We start from the raw sequence: 24,816 nt of genomic DNA, 5'->3' as shown, positions 1-24,816 counted from the left end.
GGGTCAGAAGTGTCCTGAGGAGCCGCGGTGCGGTCCGGTGAGTGCGCGGGCGGCCGGCCGGCGGCGTGCGGGGAGGTAGCGACTCGTTCGTCCCCGGTTCTGGACCCCTTCGCTGCTGTGGCCGGGGCGGAGGTGTGACCGGTTTCTTCACTCCCGCCGCTTCCGGCTTGGGAACGTCGGAGGATGGCCTGTCCGGGTGGTTCTGGGGGTTGGGGTGACGCCCCGACTCCCCAGCTGGGCCCTCGGGGGCGACTTTCCGGGTGCCTGGCTGCTTCGGTGTCGGGAAACTGTTGACTTAACGCCCCGGGAGTTGGAACTGGATGGGGTTGTTTGGCTCCCGGGTGCCGGGCGGCCTCTCCGTTCGCGCTCCCTGGTCCTGCGGAGTCGCCTTTTAACATGTCCATGTCCGTTTCCGGAGGCCGGTCCCGCCCGTTACTCGGACACGGCTGCTCCTGCGAGGGGCCCGGGGCCGAGCCTGGACGTTCCTCCTGCGAAGCTGACGTCCAGGCCACCGCCAGCTAAGTGATGATAAAGAGCGCAGTTTCGACCCACGCCTCACCCTCCATTTCCCGGGGGACTGGGTTGCCTCCGTGTCTTTATCCAGCATGAAGGTGGACTCAATAAATGGGAGCAACTATGACAATAGACCATCCTGCACGGACGTGTGGTAGGGCGGTGCTGAAGTTCCTGCACTTTTTTCTTTTTCCTTAAAATTTTTTTAAGTAGTTACACAAAGGGGTTTTATTTCAGCATGTCAGCTTATGACCACAATGCGTCTCTATCAAGGTCAACCTTCTCCTGTGTACAGGTTCTTAAACCGGCTAAAGATAAGGATTTTGCTGCTGTTCTTAGGAGCCTGATTCTTGTAGTTCTGGCTTCCTCGGGTCACCTCTGTTCTGACCCTCCTCCCTTTCTTTTTTAATGGCCAAGGCATGGTCCACTGAAACCTTTTTCCCATGGAAAATGCTTTTTTTTTGGACTTGGTTAAAGACGCACTTTGCGGGGTTTGAAATGGGTACCCATTGTTGCTCTCCGTAATTCCTTTGCATATCTTTACTTTGGTTTCCTTGAGCAGGTGTTTTTTTTCTTGTTGTTGTTTGTTTGTTTTTTGCCCCCCTGACCTTCAACTGAAGTTTTTTTACTTGTTAGGGCTGTGGTCTGGGTGCAGAAGGACTAGAGAGATGGCAGAGGAGAAGAAGCTATGCTCTTGATTATTTGGCTACACAGATCTTTGCTTAAATGCTGTCTCAATTAGTGCTGCCCTTGGCACCCAAGGTCCTCTGGGTGTGCACTGACCTGCCCTAACCTGTGCTGAGTTGTTCATGTAGTGTTCCAGTGTGGGGTGCTGGTGATAGAAGGGTGTGGAAAGGAGAATATGTGGGGTTAGTTGATGGATGGGTTAATTCATTTGAGTACCAGGCACTGTGCTGAACTGGAAGCTGTGGTTTATGAGAGACAAGTAATCAACAAACATAAGCAGTCACTCAAGTACTGTACAGAGAATTTTTTGAAACAAATGGATGTGATTGTGGCCTGGGTGATACTTTAGTTTGGTGTTCAGGTCCTCCCTGATGATCTAGGAAGCCATACAAAATGGGGGACAGAATGTTCTAGATGGAGGGCGGAGCTTGTTTTTAATGATGATGACTAGTGTTCCCCAACATCACGCCGGAAAAACCCTCCTGAGGCTACATTCTGACATGATTTTAAGCTTCTGAAGGATCAAAGAATCAGCATCCTAGCCTTCTAGAACCTTCCATCCTACATGGGATACTGAGCTGGACCTGATTCTTTCTGCTTTTTTGTCTAAATCAGGGTGGTGGGTCACTGCCTGACATAAGGATGTAATCTGTAATGGCTTGAGCCAACATTTAGATACTCAGTGGCTCTTTCATTCATCATGCTATGATGGTTACAATCTTCCTTCTGTATTGGGGCTTTGTCAATGATTTTATGATCTGGTCCTAAATTCCTAAGCAGGATGTCCTAATTGTTTTTAAAAATTAAGAAGGGCAAGAGTGAGGACTCAATATTTGCATACCCAATGACATGGACATGGTATGGGAAATATAAACACAACTACATAGACATAAAAACTTATGACTATAGACATAATGTTTTATTACATTGATTAATATGTATCTATAATATACAAACCCTTAGCCTAATTTTGATTATGTTCAAAAAATTAAGTGCCTGTAATTGTATATAGAGATTTCCTTCTTGAATACTTGTTTGTTAAACACGTCATTTGAAATATGATGTAAAAATCAATGTTAATAAATTCTTTAATAAAAAATAAAAGAGTTAAGAAGGGCTAGGAATTTGGCCTAGTAGTAGAGTGCTTGCCTAGCATGCATGAAGACTCGGATTCGATTCCTTAATACCACATACATAGAAAAAGTCAGAAGTGGTGCTGTGGTTCAAGTGGTAGGGCTCTAGCCTTGAGAAAGCCCAAGGACAATGCTCAGGCCCTGAGCCTGAGCCCAGGACTGGCAAAAAAAAAAGAGAGAGAGAGAGAAATTTTGGGGTTGGAGGCATCATTCAGGTGGCAGAGTGCCAGAGTATCAGATACAAAAAAAAAGTTTTTCCAATTCTCCCTCCACCCCCCGCCCCACCTGATATTGTGGACAAGTTTTCCTAAGAAGCAAAACTTTGTTTATCAACACTTCTCTCAGGCTCCCCCATCCATTTATAGCTTGTTTCAGTTGTGCAGGATGTCTCTGGACCTGTACTGGAACACAAAACCCTTTTCTAGTCACTGATCTTATTTTTTTTTTTTTTTTTTTTTTGCCAGTCCTGGGCTTGAGCTCAGGGCCTGAGCACTGTCCTTGGATTTTTCTCAAGGCTAGAGCTCTACCACTTGAGCCTCAGCACCACTTCCGGCTTTTTTTTCTATGTATGTGGTACCGAGGAATCAAACCCGGGTCTTCATGCATGCTAGGCAAGCACTTTAACCACTAGGCCAAACTCCCGGCCTAGTCACTGATCTTATAAAGAGACAGCTAGAGTCAGTGTCAGGTTGTGTGATGGCGGGGGTGGGCTCATATTCAACACAGGGTGTCTTAGTCCTTTCTTACCCATTTACAAACAGTAGGAGGAGAGCCCACAGTAGAGTAAGAGTAGGCTTGTGTTTGGTGCAGGGACAGGGGGTAGCTGCAGTTTCTCTCAGATCTAGGAAGGCTGGTGGCCATATCCAGTTATCTTAAGTCCCCAAAAGGCCATTTGTAGGGTTCAGATTCAAATTAGTGACATGTTCTGTGTGTGTGTGTGTGTGTATGTGTGTGTGTGGTGTGTTTGGTGTGTTTGGTGTGTGTTTGGGGGGATGTATCTTTTTGTAGATATGAGACTGTTGGTTTTCCATATGGGTTCTGCATGGACCCTGGATCCAGTGTTAGATGTTCTTTGGTGATTTATGGGTAAGGGCTATGGCCTGGTAAACTCTTCCCTATATCAGGTCCTGGTCCCCAACCTCAAGTTCTTGTGCCTCTTGTCTCTGCCTTTCTCAGACAAAGCCAACATGGGGACCACAGCCCCAGGGCCCATTCACCTGCTGGAGCTATGTGACCAAAAGCTTATGGACTTTGTCTACAACCTGGATAATAAAGACATGGTGTGGCTCCAGGAGATTGAAGAGGAGGCCAACCGCATGTTCACCAGGTAAAGGCGGGGGACTGCTGGCGTGATGGTGGTGGGGGCAGTGGTAGGGCCTGTCAAGTTGCTGTGGCTTTCCTGCCCAACAGGCAAACAGCCTGTCAGGTCTCCTTCCTGAGCATCTTGTGTGCTGGAAGTCTAGCCTAATGGTGGTTAAGGAAGAAGAGCTTGAATATTTTGCCTGGCTCATGATGGCTGGGTGGGGCCTCTCAGGTGTAGGGTTGTGGTGACTTCTGGAAGCTTGCTTCTTTGCCATGTTTCTAGGAGGAAACATGGCTTCCCCTGGGTGCCTGGCAGATGACTTGTACTTGGTTTAAGAGAGCTTTCTTGGTGCTGCTTGCCCCAGTTTGTCCTGTCACTGCCAGAAACAGGGGAAGAGGAGAGGCTAGCGGGAGAGAGCCAAGCATTTCCAGGAAGCCGCAAGTATGACCCTGCTTGTATTTACAAAACAGAGAATTCAGCAAAGAGCCCGAGCTGATGCCCAAGACTCCTTCTCAGAAAAACCGACGGAAGAGACGAGTTTCTAATATTCAGGATGAAAATCGAGACCCCATCAGGAAAAGGTAGGAAAGGCCAAGGGAGGGTGAGTGGGGCAGGTGGCCTCCATAGGTAAGCTTGCTTGTAAAGGTGTAAATAGGGGCAGCAGAGCTGGGTGTTGGTGGTTCATATCTGTATTCCTAGCTATTCAGGAATCTGAGAGCTGAGGATCATGGTTGAATGCCAGCCCAGGTAGACAGAAAAGTCCATGAGATCCTTACCTCCAATGAAGTACTAAAAAGCTGAAATGGTACTGTGGTTTAAAAGTGGTGGAACACTAGCCTTGAGCACAAAAGGCTCAGGGGCTGTGCCCAAGCCCTGAGTTCATGCCAGGACTGGCATGATAAAAGGAGGGAAAGTAAAATATCCTATGGCATTGGAGATGAGATGACACTGGAAAATGAAGTGTTCATGGAGACCAGTTTAGAGTGGCTGTCCCTTCTTGTGTAGGTATGTGTTGGGGGTGGGGTAATTGGTGGGGTTTGATCTGAGCCTTAGCGGAGGGAAGGGATTTCTATACTGGTGGAAGAAAGAGCAGCTGACTTTTTTTTTTTTTTTTTTTTTGCCAGTTCTTGGGCTTGAACTCAGGGCCTGAGCAACTGTCCTTGGGCTTTCTCAAGGCTAGAGCTCTACTACTTGAGCCACAGCACCACTTCTGGCTTTTTCTATGTATGTGGTGTGGAGTAATCAAATCTGGGTTTTGTGCATGCTAGGCAAGCACTCTACCACTAGGCCAAACTCCAGCCCCCCGAGCAGCTGACTTTCTGTCTGACTACCCCAGCCTTCCTGTTTCCCAGCTTGACATAGCTAGGCATAGGAATGATGGTGATTGGAGTATTGGAGTGGAAGCCCAGGGTCTGAGAGTCGGGCAGGCCTGGGTGTAAGCTCCTAGCTTTGTGCCTTAGCAGCTGCAGGCCCTAGAGAGTAATCTTCGACTTCTTTGACTTTCTTCATTCCTCCTCCGAAGTGGGAATCATGGAGTCTACAGGACTACCTTGTAGCAAAAAAGGAGAGTATAGGTGAAGTTTGAAGACAGGGTTCTTAGCACAGCATCACTAACTTAAACATCAGCAGTTTGGTGAGGACTAAGTGTCCTTTCTGGTTTCTAGTTAGGCAGACTGGGTCTCAGAGAGGAGCACCGGGATCTGGTGGCTTGAGGTGGAAGGACCTGTGACCCCAATCTTTTGTCCCCTACACCTTTGATCCATATTTCATCCAGTTGGTGGACACTTAGGGGCATCTGGTTTGTCCTAATTTGTCTACAGGGGTGCCCTGTTGCCTCAGTGGATTGTCTGCAGTCTCTGTTCTGTTGCCCTAATAGGTTATCCCGCAGAAAGACTCGGAGCAGCCAGCTGAGCACCCGACAACTCCGAAGCAAAGAAAAGGTGGAGAAACTGGCCACAGCAGTGGCGGAGTACGGCTCCCCGGTGCTGCAGCGGATAACCAGGGCAGCAGCTGCAGCGGCAGCAGCTTCTATGTCATCAGCTGCTCCTTTGCCCAACTCTGGGTCTCCCATAGAACTGACCAAGAAGGTCATGGTGAAGATAGGTATCACTGACCGCCAGAGTGCAGAGATGCACCTTGCTCAGCTCACATCTGCTCTGACTCTGTCAGAAGCTGTGTCTCCAACCCCGCCTCCAGCTTCTCAGGACATCTTGATTTCAGATGAGGAACCAACACCCAAGAAATCAGAGGCCGGGAGACTGGAGTCTGTCACAGTGAGCTCTCTGATGACTACCCCCCAGGACCCTAAGAGTGGAGGAATTGGGACAGGGCGATCTGCCTCTAAGCTCAAGATAGCTCGAGCTTCCCAGGACTCAACTGACTCTCCACATAATTCATGTCGAAACTTGGTGCTGGCTCCCATCCTGCCAGATAACTGCTCCACAACCGATAGCTCCCGTAGGAACACTCGCTCAATGCGGCGTAGCCTGATCTCCACTGGGCCCCATGTCTCGCTTGCCCAAAAGTACTCCCTGGCCCACAAATACTCCCTGGTGACCAAACAGGAAGGCATCAGCCGGAGATCAAGCAGAAGACTTTCCAAGAAGGCCACCAAAGAGCCAGCTGCCTCTGCCCGCATCATCTGTGAGTTTTGGGGTGCTGTGGGTTAGATGGTGGTCCCTGGTGCCAGGCTCAGCTAGAAGGTTTCTGAGGGATTTGCTATGGGCCTTTCTGTGATGTAAAATTTCTGTAGTTTTGCTTTCTTTCTTTTTTTTTTTTGGTGGATCAAGGCGCTTGAACTTGGCCTGGGCGCTGTCCCTGGGCTCTTCAGCTCAAGGCTACAGCCCTATCCTTGAGTCAAGCCCCACTCCCTGTTTTCTAGAGGTTAATTGGAGATAAGAGTCTCAGGTCTTTTTGTTCCCAGGCTGGCTTTGAACCTTGATCTTCAGATCTCAGCCTCCTGAGTAGTTAGGATTACAGGTGTGTACCGGCTTTTTTCTGGGGAGGGGAGTGGTTGGTCTGGGGCTTGGACTCTGAACCTGGGTGCTGTCTCTGAGCTCTTCAGCTCAAGATACCATCCTACCCTTAGGCTCAGGCGTTGTCCCTAAGCTCTTCAGCTCAAGGCTACCTCCCTACCACTTGAGCCACTACAACTTGAGCCATAGCGCCACTTCGGTCTTCTAGTGGTTAATTGGAGATAAGAGTCTCAAGGTCTTTTTAATGTCCGGGCCGGCTTTGAACCATAATCCTCAGATCTCAGCTTCCTGAGTAGCTTTGATTACAGGAGTAAGCCACTGCACCTTGCTGTATTTATGTCTTACATTTTTGGTGATGCTGGAGATTGAACTCAGGGCCTTGCACACAGTATATGAGTACTCTACCACTGAGTTATATCCCTGAACTTGAGGATTTTAGAGATCAGGGTTTTTGCTGTGTAGCCTAGCCTAGTTTCAGACTTGGAATCCTTTTCCTTTTGTCTCCTGGGTGCTGATTTCAGTAGTGGTTGGCTAAGGAGGTAAATTTTTTTTTTTTTTTTTTTTGGCAGTCCTGGGCTTGAGCTCGGGGCCTGAGCACTGTCCTTGGACTTTCTCAAGGCTAGTGTTCTACCTCTTGAGCCTCAGCACCACTTCTGGCTTTTTTCTATGTATGTGGTACCAAGGAATCGAACCCGGGTCTTCGTGCATGCTACGCAAAGCCCTCTACCACTAGGCCAAACTCCTGGCCCTAAGGAGGTAAATTTTAAATGTTACCACATTTTACTCAGTTTGGATATAAATAGCCACCTGCAGCTAGTGGCTGCCATATTGGATAGTAAAGATCTAGTTCAACCTTGTTTTATAGAGGGAATTTGAGTCCCAGCAGGTTGGCCCCAGTGTCTGTATAGTACATGGCTACACTGAAGCTTGAACCTGGGCCTTTTCCCTAGAGTCAGAGGATTCCTCCCCCTCCCTGGTTCTGCAGAGACTGACGTAAATCACCACGTGTGTGAATAACACCATATTTGATCTGGAGATGTGAGTTCTCTTTGCAGCAGGCTTAGTGTTGGAGTAGGTACCTGGCATATCTATAGAGAGGAAAGGAGGGGAGAGTCAAGTGACTCTAGAGTCTAGTGGCCTGGTTTTGAGTGTCCCTTGACCATCATCTCCCCAACTCTGCAACATTGGGCAGGTTATAGAAATATGTTCAAGGGCCTCAGAGCTTTATCTGTAAACTGGGTAAAGTCACCTCATGAGAATGTTGGGAGATTTTCTTTGATTGGGCCAGATAGTGTCTAGGGTGGCTCCTGGTATAGGAAGGGTATATGTTAATAATGTTAGCTGCTTTGGTTATTGTCAGATCTCAGGATGTTGAGTTGATGTCTTAGAAGAAGCAGGAGTTATGAACTACTGAGGAGAGGTGACAGTTCTGAGAGTCAGGGCTGGCTGCATGATGAGGTGAGACTGAGCTAGGAGGGTTTGGAAGGATGCCTGTGATCCTAGCTACACAGGAGGCAGAGATCTCAAGATGGCAGTTCAAAGCCAGCCCAGGTAGGATAGTGTGAGAGACTCTTTTTTTTTTTTTTTTTTTTTTTTTTTTTTTTTGCCAGTCCTGGGCTTGAGCTCAGAGCCTGAGCGCTGTCCTTGGACTCTTTCTCAAGGCTAGAGCTCTACCACTTGAGCCTCAGCACCACTTCCGGCTTTTTTCTATGTATGTGGTACCGAGGAATCGAACCCGGGTCTTCATGCATGCTAGGCAAGCACTTTAACCACTAGGCCAAACTCCCAGCCCCGAGACTCTTATCTCTAGTTAAAAAGATTGCTCAGGGGCCAGGACTTTGGCCTACCTGTAGAGTAACTTACCTAGCATGCGTGAAGTCCCAGGTTCGATTCCTCGGTGTCACATACATAGAAAAAGCCAGAAGTGGTGCTGTGGCTCAAGTGGTAGAGTGCTAGCCTTGAGAAAGCCCAAGGACAGTGCTCAGGCCCTGAGTTCAAGCCCTAGGATTGGTAGTGGTGTGCGGGGGGGAGGGGGGGTGGAGGAGATTGGTCAGCCTTGAATAAAATAGCTTAAGGTTCTGAGTTCAAGCCCTAGTGCTGATACACACACACACACACAGGAGGAAGGGCAGAGATGTAGGCAGGGAGACTAGGTAGGGGCTACCTGCAGGATCTAAGCCAGAGAAGGGACCTAGCAGTGGGACTGATGGAGAGGATGGACCAGGATTTACAGAATGATGTCGTCACTAGTAACCGGATTTGACTGACACTTTAAGGTTTATGAAAGGAAAGCCTGTGTAATTAGTTTACAGCACTATTGTGGCTTATTAGCATTTTTGCACTTGAATAGAGAAGGAAACTGAGGCATAAGGAGGCCATAAAACCTAACAATTGGGAAGATGGGGCCCAACTCTGACCTGGAAGGTTGTTGGTTTTTTTGGATGTTTTTTGTTTTTGTTTTTGTTTTTTTTGCCAGTTCTGGGCTTGAGCTCAGGGCCTGAGCACTGTCCTTGGACTTTCTCAAGGCTACAGCTCTACCACTTGAGCCTCAGCACCACTTCCAGCTTTTTTCTATGTATGTGGTACCAAGGAGTGGAACCTGTGTCTTCATGCATGCTAGGCAAGCAGTCTACCACTAGGTCAAAATCCCGGCCCTGACTTGGAAGTTTTTAATCCCCTCTTGTCTCTTCCTGCATGTGAGTGGGTCTCTGAGCTGATAGGTGCATGAACAAGTCTGATGGTAATTCTAGTTCATTTCCTGACTTGAGAGGGTTGTAAGAGAAAGATGAGAAAGCAGAGTCCAGGATCTGGAGTCACCAAGTCCCTGGGTGACTTTGGGTGTACTTCTTCACTTACCTTACCTCCCCATCTATGAAATGGTGATGGTGTGTGGCTTAAAGGTAGAGAGATCTTAGTGTTTGTGCGTGGGAAATTTCATTTAAGCATAACAACCTAAGAAGGAATGTGTGACTGAACTCAATGGAGAGATGACCAGCCTGCCGCAGAACAAGGACTTGCAAGTAGGAAGACACTTTCCAGGTGCCTTCCGACACTAGGCTCTGGGGCGGTGCTTGGGTTTCCATGGAAGCAACCTTTGACTTAAGGATTGGCAGGAATACCTGTAGCAATGGAGTGGGGAAGGACAGGTAGGGAATGGAAACTGGTAGGAAAGGAAGGGCACAGGGGACCTCTGGAAGCCAGTGTGGAGCACTGGAGAGTGGAGCTGCAGGTAGGGGTGTGTAGCCCCTGCCCTCTGGCCTGGAGTGCATCTTCTGAGGAGGGGCTTCCCAGAAGTAATTCACAGAGTAGATAGGCAAGGGACAGTGGCTACTGTGCATGGTTTCTAGCTGGTTCTATACCAGCCATGTTCCTCCCTGGGGTTCCTTGTCTACTCAAACAGCCCCTCAGTCTCTTGCCAGGGAAGGGCTACCTCCCTGCAATCAGACCTGCTAGGAGGCCAGAATGGCACAAAAGGGGCACTTAACATTCCAAGAAGTCCTAGCATTGGTGAAGAGTTGGATCAGGGAGGGTGGGAGGATGAGATGAGGGTGGCAGGAGAGATGGGGAAAGCCATATCTTCTGGCTACAATGGGACTAGTTTCCACCTTCAACTGCAAGACTCACTATGTAGCTGGTCCCTCCTTATTTCTTAGCTTAGCTGCTGTATCCCAGAAAGGAGAAGTCCCTGCTTCCTGCTGCTTGTTTGGTTCTTTCTGTCTTGCCACTTGGCTGTTCCAAGATCTTGTCTGTCTTCCCTTCTTCCTTCAGGCCCTGGGTGCTACTTGGCTTCACCCTGGCTGCCTCTTAGTCCTAGCTCTGGTTTTACTCCCCTGGTCCATGCTGAACGGGCCCTTTTCTCCACCTCACCAGCCTTTTCCTACCCGTGGTCTTGGCAGGTATTTAAGTGACTGTGTGTGTATCTGTGAGTATGTGACTTGGGGCTTGAACTCAGTGCCTATGTACTATCTCTTAGGATTTGTGCTCAAAGCTCTGTCACTTGAGCCATAGATCTACTTCTGGCTTTTTGATGGCTCATTGGGCATTTCTTCCTGGGCTGACTTTGAACCAAGATCCTCAGATCTCAGCTTCCTGAGTAGCTACGATTACAGGTGTGAGCCACTGGCTCCTAACTTTTTTTTTTAATTTAAAAAATTTTTTGGCTTCTGACTCTTTAATATTTTATTTTATGGTTTAATACTTCAACATTGAAGACTTAAAATATTACTTAAGAGCTGGGTGTGGTTGTGTATACCTGTAATCTAAGCTACTTGGGTGATGGAGGCAGGAGGATTGTGAGTTAGAGGTCAGCTCTGACTGAAGTAGCATACTCTATCATAAAAACAAAATAAAAAACCTAGTGGCATAGGTTAGTGACAGAGCACTTGTCTAGTTCAGTTTAATCCCAGCACTGCCCTCCCTCATTTTAAAAAAAAAAAAAAGGTATCTTAGTATTAAAAAAAAAATACCACCAGGCGTGCGGGTGGCTCATGCCTGTAATCCTAGCTACTCTGGAGGCTGAGATCTGAGGATCAAGATTCAAAGCCAGCCTGGGCACAAAAGGACCTAAGACTCTTTATCTCCAGTTAACCTCTAGAAAATGGGAAGTGGGGCTTGGCTCAAGGGTAGGGTGGTAGCCTGGAGCGGAAGAGCTTAGGGACAGCACCCAGGCTGAGTTCAAGTCCCATGACCCACCAAAAAAAAAAAAAATGAAAGGGAAAACTGGAAGTGGCACTGTGGCTCAGAGTGGTAGAGCGCTTGCGTTGAGCTGAAGAGCTTAAGGACAGCGCCAAGGCCTAGAGTTCAAGCCCCATGATAGACCCCAAAAAACAAAACAAAACAAAAAACCCCAAAACAACAGATACCAGTGCCATTCCTTAGTGTATGATAGGTCAAAAGTGTTCCATGATGCCGTAGATTGTTGCTAAGCTTCATTTTCTCCTAGCCCCATGGCTTCATTGATGCAGGCAAAGGGGAAGTGCTGCTTTAGGATTACAGTGAACATAGGACCTGAGGGATGCTCTGAAATGCTCTTGGGAATTTGCAGAGACCAGAGAATACTCTGTAAACCACTGGCCTGAATGTCTTCCCATTCTTCTTCGTTTTTTTGTTTTTTTTTTTAAACTCAGGGTCTGAGCACTGTCTTTGGACACCTTTTGCTCAAGGCTAGCACTCTGCCACTTGAGCCACAGAGCTACTTCCAGCTTTTTCTGTGTATGTGGTTCTGGGGAGTCTAACCCAGGGCTTCGTGCATGCTAGGCAAGCACGATACCACTAGGCCATGCTCCTGGCCCCATCTTCGCATTCTTCATCTTTGTATTAGATCATTCAGACCTTTCTATCAGACCGGTTCAGGTACCTCCACTGTAGGCTTTCAGAATCCTTTGCTTTTTTTTCTTTTATTGCACATAGTATCTTTTATAGGATTTTTTGGCAGTGGCTTTGTTGGTTTCCCATTGTGTCCCCAAAGCCTGTGTCAGAGCCCAGTACATAGTAAGTAGACACTTGATGAATATTATTGTCTTGTATTGTACTCAGAGCTCTGGCAGACATCATCCTTTTTCTTAAGAAACTTGTAGCCCAGTGAAGGAGCAGAGATGCGACCTTGGATGAGTGTGTTGGCAGCTAGGCAACAGCAGGAGACATAAAGCCATCAGCTCTGCTGAGGATGTGAGGATAATTACAAGCGTGAGGCCTGAGGCCCAGGTGGGGCTGAGGATCTTTGGTGTGTCAACCTGGCTGTTTCTGATGATACCTTTTGTTCTTTTGTTTTTCCTCAGGTCACAGTTACTTGGAGAGGCTCCTGAATGTTGAGGTACCCCAGAAAGTTAGGTGAGTTTAGTTCTAGGAGATTTAGGGATATTAGGGCGGGACATACTTGAGCTAAAGGGTCAAGTGAAGACTGCAACAGAGGTGTTTCTTGGGGCTGAATCTACCCTCCACAGCCTGGGCTACCCATGGCTCTACTGGAGTCCTTCCCTCTTAACCTGCTTGCCATCAAACCAGGCAGTGAGTAATGTGGGTATCTGGTCTGTATATAGCATTTGTCAACGCTGGCTAGCCCTGACCTCTGGAGTATAGACTCCATGGCTTGTAAATGCAGCCATAATAAGCCATCTTCAGATTGGGATGGGGTAGGATGAGGGGCATTGTGCAGGGATGATCTGCACTCTAGGGATACATTCAGGGTTCTTTCTGGGGCCAGTATACTGAGGCCAAGTTTTGTCATCATTAAAACTAGCCCCTTCCCTCCTTGCTCCTGGGCAGCAGTCAATGCTTGAGATTGGGACAGGGGTCCACGGGGCACACTGCTGGCTTGAAAAGCCCCTAGTGAGTAGTGAGCAGCCTAGAAAAGGTGCGCTCATCTGGGCCCAGGAGATTGAGGCAGGGCTGGAAGTAAAGCTCTTCATTACTATAACAAATAACCTGAGATAAATTAACTTATAAGGAGAAAAGTTCTGGAGATTTCAGTCATGACCAGAAAGGCCATGTGTCTTCGGGCCTGTGGCAGTGTAGACCATCTTTCCAGGAATGTGTGGTGTAGCAGAGCCCTTCATCTCATGGGACTGGAGCCCAGTGATTTCTCCAGTGACTTGAAGGCCTCCAACTAGGATCCACCCCTAACCTTTCCACACTACACTGGGAAAGAAGCCTTTAACTCTTATGCCTTTGGAGGGTGTTTAAGATCCAGCATTAGGCCCCTGTCCTGAGTCAGCTCTGACAGGACAAGATGAAGTAGGATTCAGGAACTGACATCCTTCTTCTGCCCGGGAAGCTACTGTGTATAGCTGTTGTCCTTGCATCCGGCCTGGGGGCTAGGGTTTGTGGTCCATGTGAGGTCATCCTACACCTACCCGATCCCAGAGGGTCAGGAGAGCTTCCGTTCCCTGGACAGTTCTCACAGAGTCTTTGTTCTACTTTTAGTCCTGAGCAGGATCCCAGCAGGGAAGCTGAGCTTGTAGAGGCAGCTGAAACAGAGGTAAGGTGGCAGGTCAGGGAGGGAAGGCCTCGGAGACTAAGCTCTCCATCGTGGCCATCCTGGGTCTTAGATTCCATGTGCAGTCCTCCTCAAGCCTCAGTTCTTCCTGCAGGTCTCCAAGAATGATGGGAGCATGTTGTATGCCATTAGTACACCCAAGGTAAAACCTGTAGCAGATGAGCGAGAAACATCTCCCGAACAGCAGCAGGGTGAGTACACGCAGATCCCCAGAACCGTGGCAGGCCATGATGCCTCAGTGTGGCCCTGGTTCTAGGGACGAGAAGCCCCCTTTTCTGGGATAGGTCTTTTGGCTGGAGCTGCTGCTGGGTGCTTTTTTTCAAACATTTTTCTTTCAAATTTTAATTTTTTGGTGTGACTGGGGTTTGAACCCCCAGCCTTTTTTGCTTTAGTTTTTAAGATAGTCTTGAGTTAGGTTATAGTCTTCCTACTTTCGCCTCTTGAGTAGCTGGAATTACAGGCATGAACTACCATGCCTGGTCTCTGGCTCACTTCTGTCATCTGTCCTTTCTTAACCAGAGGACAGAGGGCTCTGAGAGTTGGTTTGGATCTCTACCTGGCTCCCTAGGGCACTGGAAGGGTCTTGGAGTCTGGCAGATGTCTCCCTGGCAAGGTGCTTTTTTCTTCTCATGGAAAAAATAATGTAGCTGTGAGGTTGGTTTTTTTTGTTGTTGTTGTTGTTGTTGGGGATCTGGTACTGGGTCTTGAACTCAGAGCCTCATGTTTTCACTTGCCTTTTTTGCCCAAGTTTGGTGCTCTACCACTTAAGCCATATTTCCACTTCTGGCTTCTTGCTGGTTAATTGGATATAAGAATATCTCAGACTTTTTTGCTTGGGCTAGCTTCAAATGGAGATCCTCAAAATCCCAGCCTCCTGAGTAGTTGGGATTATAGGTATGAGTGGTGAGATTTTTGAATGGTGGTTTGAAAATCTTCCTCAAAGGAGTTCGAGATAGAAGTCTCCAGGGGCATAGCAAGGACCCTCTGGAGTAAAAGGTGCTTCCTCCTCCTCCTCCTCCTCCTTCTTCTTCTTCTTTAAATTTACTATATTGTTATAAAGATGATGTACAGAGGAATTCCAATTATGTGAGTCAGGTAATGAGTCCTTTTTTTTTCTTTTGGTCAGATGTAGAGCTTGGACTCTGGGCCAAGGCCTAGGCACTGTTCCTGAGCTTTTTGACTCAAGGTTAGCGCTCTACCCACTTGAGCCACAACACCACTTCTGGTTTTCTGGTGGTTCATTGGAGATAAGTCTCATGGGCTTAAGTGCTCAGGCTGCCTTTGAACTACGACCTTAGATCTCAGCCCCCTGAGTAGCTAGGATTACAAGTGTGAGCCACCAGTGCCTGGCCCAAAGGTGCTTTCATAAATGATGGTGAAACAGATTGTACTGAGTACACACCCCTCATGTCAAGGCAGCACCAGCTGAAGGCCAAGCCAGGCGAGTGTGGTGGCCGTGTTAAACACTACTCTCAGTGTCAGAGAGTGGGGCATGATGAGGGCTTTGGTGGGGCTACCCTGCCATTCTTGCCACAGATGTCAGGACTTGCTGAGGCTGTGTCCTGGAGGTGGTGTGCTGGGCTCTGGCTGAATGTAGATTCCTCAAGGCCATTTGGTGTTAAACTTAATACTTCTGCAACAAACCACCTGGGGGTTGTCAGGAAAGGGAGCCATGCCTCCACTATGGTCAGTGTTGCTACCTGTGGGCTCCTTCCCTGACCCCTTCACACATTCTTTACCCTCCTCCTCCTCCTCTTCCTCTTCTTCTTCCTCCTCCTCCTCATGCTCCAGCCTTGCTGAAATCGCTCTCTTCCAGAGTCCAAGACTGACCCAGCAGATGGACACAGGGAGCCACCCCAGAGCGTCAGGTTTGTGCTGTGAAGGGGCAACCCAACGACTGGTCCAAGGGGCACAGGGACATGACCCAAGCATGAGAGGGTGCACCTGTGGTCCAAAGCTCTGTCACCCATTGGCTGGAGTGGTGGCCTCGTACACTGTCTCAGTGCATGGGGTGGCTTGATGCTGGAGATGAGCACTGGTTTGGGAATCAGCTGCTTGTTATAGGCCTGGCTCGCTCTATCCTCCCAGCTCTGTTATCTTGGACTGGACACTTTCCTTTCTCTGAGTGGTCAGGGAGACCACAGCGCCATAGTCCTTCTGATCTAGAGTCCTATGGCTTAGGCCCAGTTTTGCTCACAGGGAAAGGCTCTTAGGAGGTATGGCAGGGCTCCTAGATTTTCCTTGTAATACTGCCATCTGTCCTGCACAGGAGGAAACGTAGCTACAAGCAGGCAATCAGTGAGCTGGAAGAGGAGAATTCCCAAGAAGAGGAGGAGCTACAGCCCCCCAGGACCAAGACCCCTTCTCCACCCTGTCCAGCCAACAAGGTGAGCAGGCTGCTGCCCTTACCTTACGTCCTGCCCTGCCTGCCTGCTCAGTGCTCACCCTTGCTTGCCCTTGTCGGCAGGTGGTGCGGCCCCTCCGGACCTTCCTACATACTGTGCAGAGGAACCAGTTGCTCATGACTCCTACCTCAGCCACCCGCAGCAGCGTCATGAAATCCTTCATTAAGCGCAACACTCCTCTGCGTGTAGACCCCAAGGTGAGAGAGCCTTCCCCCTACTGGGCTTTACTGGAACTAGAAAAGTGGCTGAAGGCTCTTGTCTTCCCTCAGTCTACTGAGGGCCTGGATCCAGGAGAAGGAAAACCTGGCCTGGCACTGGGCAATGGCTAGATCAAGCCTCTTGGCCTTGGGCTACCTGGATACTGGGGCACTGTCCTGACTTTGTGGGTTTTGACTGTAACTCAGAGGCTCAGCCATCTTAGAGTCCTGGGCTTGTAGGTAGCAGCATGGGTATTGCAGACCGCTGCACTGCCCACCATTCCCACAGGCCGGGTAGTGTGAGTGGCATGTGAGGATATCTTTGCTCTTGGGGATGAGGGTTGGGTTGACATGGAGGGTGAGGGTGCAGGCCCAGGGCAGACATGCTGCTACAGTTAGGTACATGGTCTGCTCTGCAGGCCATCCATGGCCTGGCATTAACTCAGCTTTTTGCTGTCTCCTCTCCACAGTGCAGCTTTGTCGTAAGTAAAGCTTTTCCTATCCTATAACCAAGCTGTGTGTAGTGTTTTTCCTCTAGCCCTGTCTGCATAGCTTACAGTCTTTATAGAATCACTAACATCACTGGAAGAGCAATGGGGCCATGGGGGCACTGGAGGTGTTCATCCATGTTGGGGCGCTGTGCCCTCCCTCAGCAGACCCTGGCACTCCATTGCTGTGGGGAGAACACAGAGTGGGGGTGACGGAACCACAGTTTGAAGTGCTTCTTGTGGTGATCTCTTTCCTGTCCCTAGCATTCAAGCCCGTGGGTCTGTGAAGAGAACAAACAGGTTGTCGCTGGTCCCCAGAACCTCTGAGATTTATTCGATCACACCTGAGGAGTGACTTTGATGGAGAGGGATGGGGAGGGAGGTCTGGCTACTGAGCCCAGGCTGGCAGCTGGAATTGTTGGCAGTAGCCTCTGGAAAAAGATCACCCAAATTGTTCTCTTCTCAGACACCTCTGAGCTGAGCTAAGCCAGGCTGCTGGCCAAGAGCCAATAATAGCCTTGGGTTGCTCACAGGCCTGACTCTGTGTCCGTTGCCAAGCTACACTTTTATTCCCATAAGAGTTCCGAGAAGCCACTCACTACCACCCTGAGGCCTTCCACCTCCCCCCGAGGGCCTTGGCAGGTGGGAGGGGCTTCTCAGCAGCTGGCTAGCAGGCCCTAAGCTTGCCGTTGGATAGACAAGGTGATATTAAATGCCTTCCAATAGGCTTCGTGGCCTTTGGCATCTGTTTTGTGCCAGGCCCCTGCTGTGCATTGGGCCCCTGGGAGGGGCCATGTGTGTTCCTCCCTCACACTGATCTCAGAGGCCTGACCACAAGGCCTGCTTTGGGGAGTCCAGGTCTCTGCAAGGGCATCTAGTTCTTAGCTGGGAGACCCACAGCCTAGGGAGGTTCTAGAATCCTGGGATTATGGACACATTTCCTAACTTCTGGGCCACAGTATTTTGTGGAGATTTGGTGGCCTCAGGTGTGACTGAGTTAGGCACCAAATGCAGGGCCTGGTATAAAGTGAGTGGTTGGTGCATGGCAGAGAGAGCAGGTGCCCCAGCTAATCGTTTCTCCCACCTGTTCTTTGAACCTGTGGATGGCTCTAGGGAGCAGGGGTAACCCAGCTCATTTGGAGAAGAAAAATTCTATGAGACTTGGAAGCCTTGAATTTTCTAATAAAATTGGTAAAAATTTGAAATGTAGGAGCATAAGTAATGAAAGCCTGTGTCTCATCCTTGTGGAAATGAGGTGTTTTTTTTTTTGTTTTGTTTTGTTTTTTTTTGTGGGTCACAGGGCTTGAACTTGGCCTGGGCGCTGTTCCTGAGCTCTTCAGCTCAAGGCTACTGCACTACCCTTGAGCCAAGCCCCACTTCCCATTTTCCAGAGGTTAATTGGAAATAAGAGTCTCAGGTCCTTTTGTTCCCGGGCTGGCTTTGAACCTTGATCCTCAGATCTCAGCCTCCTGAGTATCTAGGGTTACAGGCGTGAGCCACCTTAATTTTCAATTACTGTACCTCTAGTCTAAAATCTCCTTAAGTGTTTTCATTCAAGGCTGGTACTCCTTGAATCACAGCTCCATTTCTGGCTTTTTGGTGTTTAACTAGAGAAGAGAATCTCATGACTTTCCTGGACAGGCTGGTTTTCAACTGCTGTCTTTAGATCTCAGCCTCCTAAATAGCTATAATGACAAGCATGAGCCATCAGCACCTGCCTTAAAAATGGTAGTTCTAGAATCAAACATTAGCGGTAGCTTGCTTTCTAAGCTGCCTTTCTGTCTCTTCTTATTCTTTCTTCTCTTGTCAAGTGCACTGTTTATCCAACTGCAGTGCACATGTTTAGTTTTGAGCTTGTAAGGACCCTGCTGGTGGCAATTGGGACTACAGCTCTAGGAAAGCATTTATGTCCTCATATCAGAGCTGGAAGCCCTGAGGCTGGCCTGGCAGGGCACAGAGGGTACTGGGGCCATTGCTGCATTTAAGAGGCCATCAGATACTGTTGCTCACTTGGCTGAGGATTGATGCACACAATTGGAGCCTTTGGGGTTGGGTGTGTCCTCACTTACGTCCCAGTTCACCTCCAAACCTCCAGGAGAAGGAGCGGCAGCGCCTGGAGAACCTGAGGCGGAAGGAGGAGGCGGAGCAGCTACGTAGGCAGAAGGTGGAGGAGGACAAGCGGCGGCGGCTGGAGGAAGTGAAGCTGTAAGTGGCCAGGCACCTGGCGTGTCCTGCACTGACCCTGACAGGACTTCTAAAAATGACTGCCCTATGCCTGCAGGAAGCGGGAAGAGCGCCTCCGAAAGGTGCTGCAGGCCCGAGAGCGGGTGGAGCAGTTGAAGGAGGAGAAGAAGAAGCAGATTGAGCAGAAGTTCGCTCAGCTTGATGAAAAGACTGAGAAGGTTTTGAGCCGGGGTTGGTGGTGGCTGGGTCCTTGTTGAGCCCATATATCTCAGGGCACTAAGAAGTTTATGGGTTTTGGCCTTGTCGGTTCCTTGGGCCTTAAGGTCCACTCTGAGCTGACGATTCAGTGTCTGACCTCTGCTGGTGCATGCATGATCCTGGGCAGGAAGGGCTGCCAGTGCCCCTTTCTTGTGTGCAGCAGCAGGGAAACGGGGTGCCCATCCAGCAGAGCTCAGGCCCACTGTGCAGGGTGGAGAGATGGATGGCTCCAGTAAGCACCTGTGGGTGGACTCTGCAGGCCAAAGAGGAGCGGCTAGCAGAGGAAAAAGCCAAGAAGAAGGCTGTAGCCAAGAAAATGGAAGAAATGGAGGCCCGCAGGAAGCAGGAGGAGGAGGCACGCAGGCTTAAGTGGCTCCAACAGGTTTGTGTCCCCGGGACAGGCACTGTCTCATTGCTGCGAGAACCTGCCAGTTACACTCCACTTTGCGGGGTGGAGCCTGGCAAGCTTCAAGCCCAGTGATAAGATGGTGACTATCACCTACACCTTACTTTCTCTAGAAGCCACCTTCCTATCTCAGCAATGCCATGGATTGCTGCATGACCTGGGGCAGGCTCCTTAACCTTTCTGTACTTCTCTTACTACAAGTAACAACGGTGTTTTGCTGAGGGTTAGGTGAGTTAATGGATGTAGCCGTCATAGATGTAGTACTTAGGATGTTCTGCACGTGATTGCTGCTAAGATCCATCTTAAATGTTCCACCTGCAAGGGTAGCAACCTGCCTCTTTCTGGGAACTGTTGGTCTTTCCATGGTAAGAAACCAGTTTATCACTGAGGAGTTCTATTACTAGTAAGATTTATTGCATACCATGTGAGACACCATTTGAAGGATATAATGTGAGTTAATTCAGTGACCCCATGAGATGTAGGTACTACTGCTGTCCCTTTTTTATGGAGGAGAAAATCAAGGCTACAGTAGTCAAGCAAGTTGCCCAATATTCCATAGTTCTTTTCTTTTTTTGGTGCTGGTATTGGGGCTTGAACTAAGTGAATGGGTATGGTCCCTGAGCATTTTTGTTCAAGGCTTGGTGCTCTTCCACTTGAGCCATAGTTCCACTCCTGGCTTTGGGTGGTTAATTGGAGATAAGACTCTCTTGCTTGGGCTGGCTTTGAATAATGATTCTCAGATCTCAGACTCTTGAGTAGCTAAGATTACAGATGTGAGCCACTGGTGCCCGGCTTCACACAGCTCTTGAGTCTAGCTGCATGGTGCCAGGCTTCCCTTGCTGGATCTGTTCCTGTAGCTGCTGTTGCTAGGCCTTTCAGGCTGGCTCTGGCAATCCTTTTGGTGGTTTTCTGGGGGGCAGGGGGCAGGGGAGTCTAGTGGCCCAGCCTCTACTGTTCTGCTGGTGGCAACCTATGAGAGCAGAGAAGGCTCAGCCTTCCAGTTGGTCTCTCTTCTCCCTGTGGGCCCTAGCCTACCCCAGAATCTTGACCTTTCTCTGAATGTTGGTCTCAGGAGGAAGAGGAGCGGCGCCACCAAGAGCTGCTGCAAAAGAAGAAGAAGGAGGAGGAGGAGCAGGAGCGTTTGCGCAAGGCCACCGAGGCCAGGCGGCTGGCAGAGCAGCGGGAGCAAGAGCGGCTCCAGGCCGAGCAGGAGCGGCGGCGGCGACTAGAGCAAGAGCGGCTCCAGGCAGAGAGGTGAGAAAGCTTTCATGAGAAGATGAACAGAGGTGTGGCCCTCACCTCTTTTCCGTTCCCTATTTTACTCTGTGGTTAGGAAGTGTTTTCCTTGATTTCCTAGCCAGGCGTCTGCAGCTGAGGACCACTGAGTTGGCTCTGGGAGAGTCAACAGGCATGAGGTTGGGTCATTGTATTCTTCCTTCAACCAGGTGTCCTTTCTTCAAGAACCCCAGTAGGATGGGGGATCTTAGGATGAGGTGGTACTGATCAGCAGGGCCATCAAGGTCGCTGGGCGGGAGATAGTTGGCACAATGTAGAGCATGAGTGTCCTTCCCCCTGGCCTCCCTGAGGGAGGCTGGTGATGATGGTAAGTCAGGTTACCCCCAAGTTACCCTCATTGCCAGCCTGGCTGCATTGGGAACTAAGGATCCAATGAGCCCTGCATTCTTCTGGTTCTGCAGAAGCAGTGATGTGTCTGTTCAAGAGACAGAAGTTGCGTATTTAGGTTTTGTTTTTGGTACCAGTCCTGAGGCTTGAACTCAGGGCCTAGGTGCTATCCCTGAGCTCTAGTGCTCTATGACTTGAACCATGGCTCCACTCCTGGATTTTTTTTTTTTTGGTAGTTAATTGGAGATAAGAGTTTCATGGACTTTTCTTGCCTACGCTGGCTTCAAGCCATGGTCCTCAAGATCTCAGCCTCCTGAGTAGCTAGGATTATGTTTTATTTATTTATTAGTGTTTATCAAGGCCCTCCTGTGCCTGGTCATGCCCAGTCCTAGGGACATGCAGGTGCATAGTCCACCCTTACTGTGGACCAGGAAATCTGTGAGGACTGTGCCATGAATATGTGTGGACGTGGAGGTCTAGCAGCTAGGATCTGCATCCTTCACCTTCCAGGGACCTCCAGCTTTGTGGTAGGTCCTGGTTTCATGAAGGAGTGAGGCTGTCAGGCCTGTCTTCTGGTACTCAGTGGTGTCCTCTGGGGACAGAGGTGGAGATGATATCTGGAAAGGAGAGCTGGGGGAGGTGGCAACTACTGTGGTTCCAGAATTGGATGGCACAGGACAGAATTGGGGCCTTGCCCCACAGTGGGGGAGGACTAGAAGTAGTACAGATGGTCTCATTTGGTTCTTGTGACAGTGATGGAAGACAGGTGTTAGAGAAGAGAAGGCCCAGAGCCTCAAGTCTGCTGCCTCTTGAGTGGGCTCTGGCTCTTCTGTGCTCCCTATGCTCTCAAGAGTGTATATTCCCAGTGTAGGGGTTGAAGGTGCAGTGTTTGGCTCTAAGCCAGTACCCTATTTTACTGTTTCACTCTCCGAAGAGTGCCCACAGGGTCTCAGCCGACATGAGAACAGGGCCCAGACTCTTCCACCTTAACAGGCTCTTGCCTGGTCTTTAGGGAGAAGGAGAAGGCCCTGCGGCTTCAGAAGGAACAGCTGCAGAAGGAACTGGAAGAGAAGAAGAAGGTAGGAGCCTGGGGATATGGGCTCCCCCATGCAGCCTGTGTGAGCTGTAGGTTTGGAGGCCTGCTCTCACGGGAGCAGGGCTCACCTGGTTTGCTTTGCTGCACAGGCTGCAGTGTAGTCAGGGAAGTGGAGGTCACACACACCTAACACCTAATTGCCTGTGTGTGGGGGGGCACAGGAGGAGCAGCAGAGACTGGCGGAGCAGCGGCTACAGGAGGAGCAGAAGAAAGCCAAAGAGGAGGCTAAGGCCGGCAAGAATCTGAACGTGACCGTGGATGTGCAGGTGAGGTCTGCACCCCTTGCATAGGGCTCTGTTAGAATTATTCAAAGACAAAGTGGTGCATAGTCTGTGACTTGTTTTTTCTTGAGAAATGAGGGGGGTAGTAGTCAAAGCTCGGTGCTCCCTAAGCACCGAGATGCAGGAGCACAGGAGAGTTGACAGCCATAGTGATTTTTTTTTTTCAGTCTCCAGTTTGTACCTCATATCCAATGACTCCACAAGGGCCCAGAAGCCACCCCAAAATTAACACAGATAACTATGGGATGGACCTGAACAGTGATGACTCCACTGATGACGAGGCCCATCCCCGGAAGCCCATCCCCACCTGGGCCAGAGGTAAGCAGGGCCCAGAGCTCCCCAGAAGACTTGGACACTCTCCTCTTCTTACCTGTCATGGCCTAGTAGTAGTAATGGGCTGCCTGCTGCAGGTTGTCCAGGCTGCTGTGCCAACACCTGGCAGTGAGGTAATGACCTAACACACCTGCCTTGGGCCTTGGGCATTTTATCTGCAAACCAGATCTAGGATATTGAATTCCTTAGTTCTTTTGAGTATAATCATACTGCTGAGTGCTCTGACCTGGGCTCCAGGTGACTCTCCTTAGAGTCTTTTCCCATATGGCGTCACATTGCAACCTGGGCGAGCTGAGAGCACTAGCAAGGACCAGGTGGCGTGCCAAGAGTGGAGCCTGGGTATCCAGTAGAGGCTCTGAGAAGGAGCGTGGGGGCCTTGGAGCAGGATGTGACCTACAGTTTCCAGGTCAAGTTTCCAGACTCATAGGAGTTCGGCTGAGTGAGACTTTTGCCTAAGGCCTGGAGGAGAGGCCAATGAGACCTGTAGGTGTGGAGTAGGAATGGACTGTATGATAAGGTGCTTTGCAGATTTGTAGATTTAGAGGCTAGAGCAGGGCATAGACTCCAAAGGGAAGAACCTGGCCCCCCATGGTGGCTATCCCTATACAGGTTGCTCATTCTTGTGAGCTTTACTTCATTCAGATTCCACAATCACTGAAACATAAGTCTCCTTAGCCACCGTTTCAAGTCACTTGGGAAGTGCAAGCAAGGTGTCAGTGTAACCAGCAAAGCCATCTGCTGGTGGCTGTCTTGCTTTCACTGTTGTCCTCTGTGAAGGGTTAAGGAATCATCAATCCAGTCGAGGTTTACTGAGAGCAAAGCGAGTTATGAACAGCACCCGCTGCTGGATAAGGGCTAAGGACATGTCCCCAGGGTCTTCCTCAGCCTGGCTGGCAGGGTTGCACCCTCCCACAGCCTCAGTCCAGTGGCCACCAGTGCCCTCTCAGCCTGCACCCTGCACCTTGGCCTATGGGGTTGGTGAGAGCAGCTAACTCACCAAGGAGGAGGTGGCAGATGGTATCATAGGTCTGTGCTTTGCCTCTGGCACCGGACTTGTCTTCACAACCTAGCTCTGCCACCTGGCTACTGTGTGCCATGAGGCACATCTGGTATAGAAAATAGGGTGAGTACCACCCCAACTAAGAGCTCATGGAGCTCAGCCTGGCTCCTGGCTCTCCTAGGGGAGCTTGGTTGGCTTTTGCTGCCAGCAGATGTCAGTGAGAAGAACAAAAACACGTTGTTAGGTGGTGCTGTGGGCAGGAGTTGGCTCAGCAGGAGAGGATTGGGCAGGAGCAGGGCTGGAGGGGTGAGAGGTGGTAGGTAGGGGAAGGAAGTAGGAAAGGTCACAGTCAAGGCAGTGACCCCGCCTTCTATGTTCCTCTCAGGCACCCAGCTCAGCCAGGCCATTGTCCATCAGTACTACAACCCCCCAAACCTTGTTGAGATCTTTGGAACCATTCTTCCCCTGGACTTGGAGGACATTTTCAAGAAGAGCAAGCCCCGCTACCACAAGCGCACCAGCTCTGCCGTCTGGAACTCGCCACCTTTTCAGGGGTCTCGAGTCCCCAGCAGCCTGGCCTACAGCCTGAAGTACTGAGGCTTGCATGCACTGAGCCCTTTTGGCACTCTCAGGACCTGTCTGTGCCTGTCTTTCTGTCTATCTGTATATCTCTGTTGTCTGTGTTGGGCGGGTGCCCTTCCACCTGATATGCCATTGCTGAGGGCTCTGTCAGGTGCCTGTGGCTGTCCTCTAGTGCCAGGCTTTTCTGCTGCAAGGGGGAAGGTAGCCCCAGGCCAATTTGGAGGATGGGCTTGGGTTCAAGAACTAGGAGCAGCCCCCAACTGGCCCTCAGGCAGTACTCTGTATATAAAATCTTCTACTTGAGCTGAATTTTAGTTTCTAGTGTCTGAGAGGTAGATTAATAAAGTGTATTCCTTGA

At 49.7% G+C, this 24,816-nt stretch overlaps 1 protein-coding gene across 1 annotated transcript; it reads left to right on the top strand.

Annotated features, from left to right (window-relative positions):
* The first annotated feature begins 511 nt into the window (after nucleotides 1–511).
* Incenp (inner centromere protein) lies at nucleotides 512–24,816 on the top strand. The gene is made up of 18 exons (XM_090347536.1): nucleotides 512–667; nucleotides 3,510–3,660; nucleotides 4,107–4,217; nucleotides 5,513–6,279; nucleotides 12,389–12,440; nucleotides 13,533–13,587; nucleotides 13,700–13,796; nucleotides 15,422–15,473; nucleotides 15,875–15,992; nucleotides 16,073–16,207; nucleotides 18,791–18,900; nucleotides 18,977–19,097; nucleotides 19,397–19,519; nucleotides 20,616–20,797; nucleotides 22,179–22,245; nucleotides 22,424–22,528; nucleotides 22,711–22,861; nucleotides 24,262–24,816. Exons 1-18 carry the CDS (start codon nucleotides 625–627, stop codon nucleotides 24,471–24,473), a joined length of 2,652 nt encoding a protein of 883 aa, XP_090203662.1. The 5' UTR covers nucleotides 512–624; the 3' UTR covers nucleotides 24,474–24,816.

This window comes from Megascapheus bottae, chromosome 16, assembly GCF_031878675.1.
Source record: "Megascapheus bottae isolate mThoBot1 chromosome 16, mThoBot2.hap1, whole genome shotgun sequence".
Taxonomy (NCBI): Eukaryota; Metazoa; Chordata; class Mammalia; order Rodentia; family Geomyidae; genus Megascapheus; species Megascapheus bottae.
Note: the sequence above shows the minus strand (reverse complement) of the source record. Positions and strands in the feature narration are given on the sequence as shown.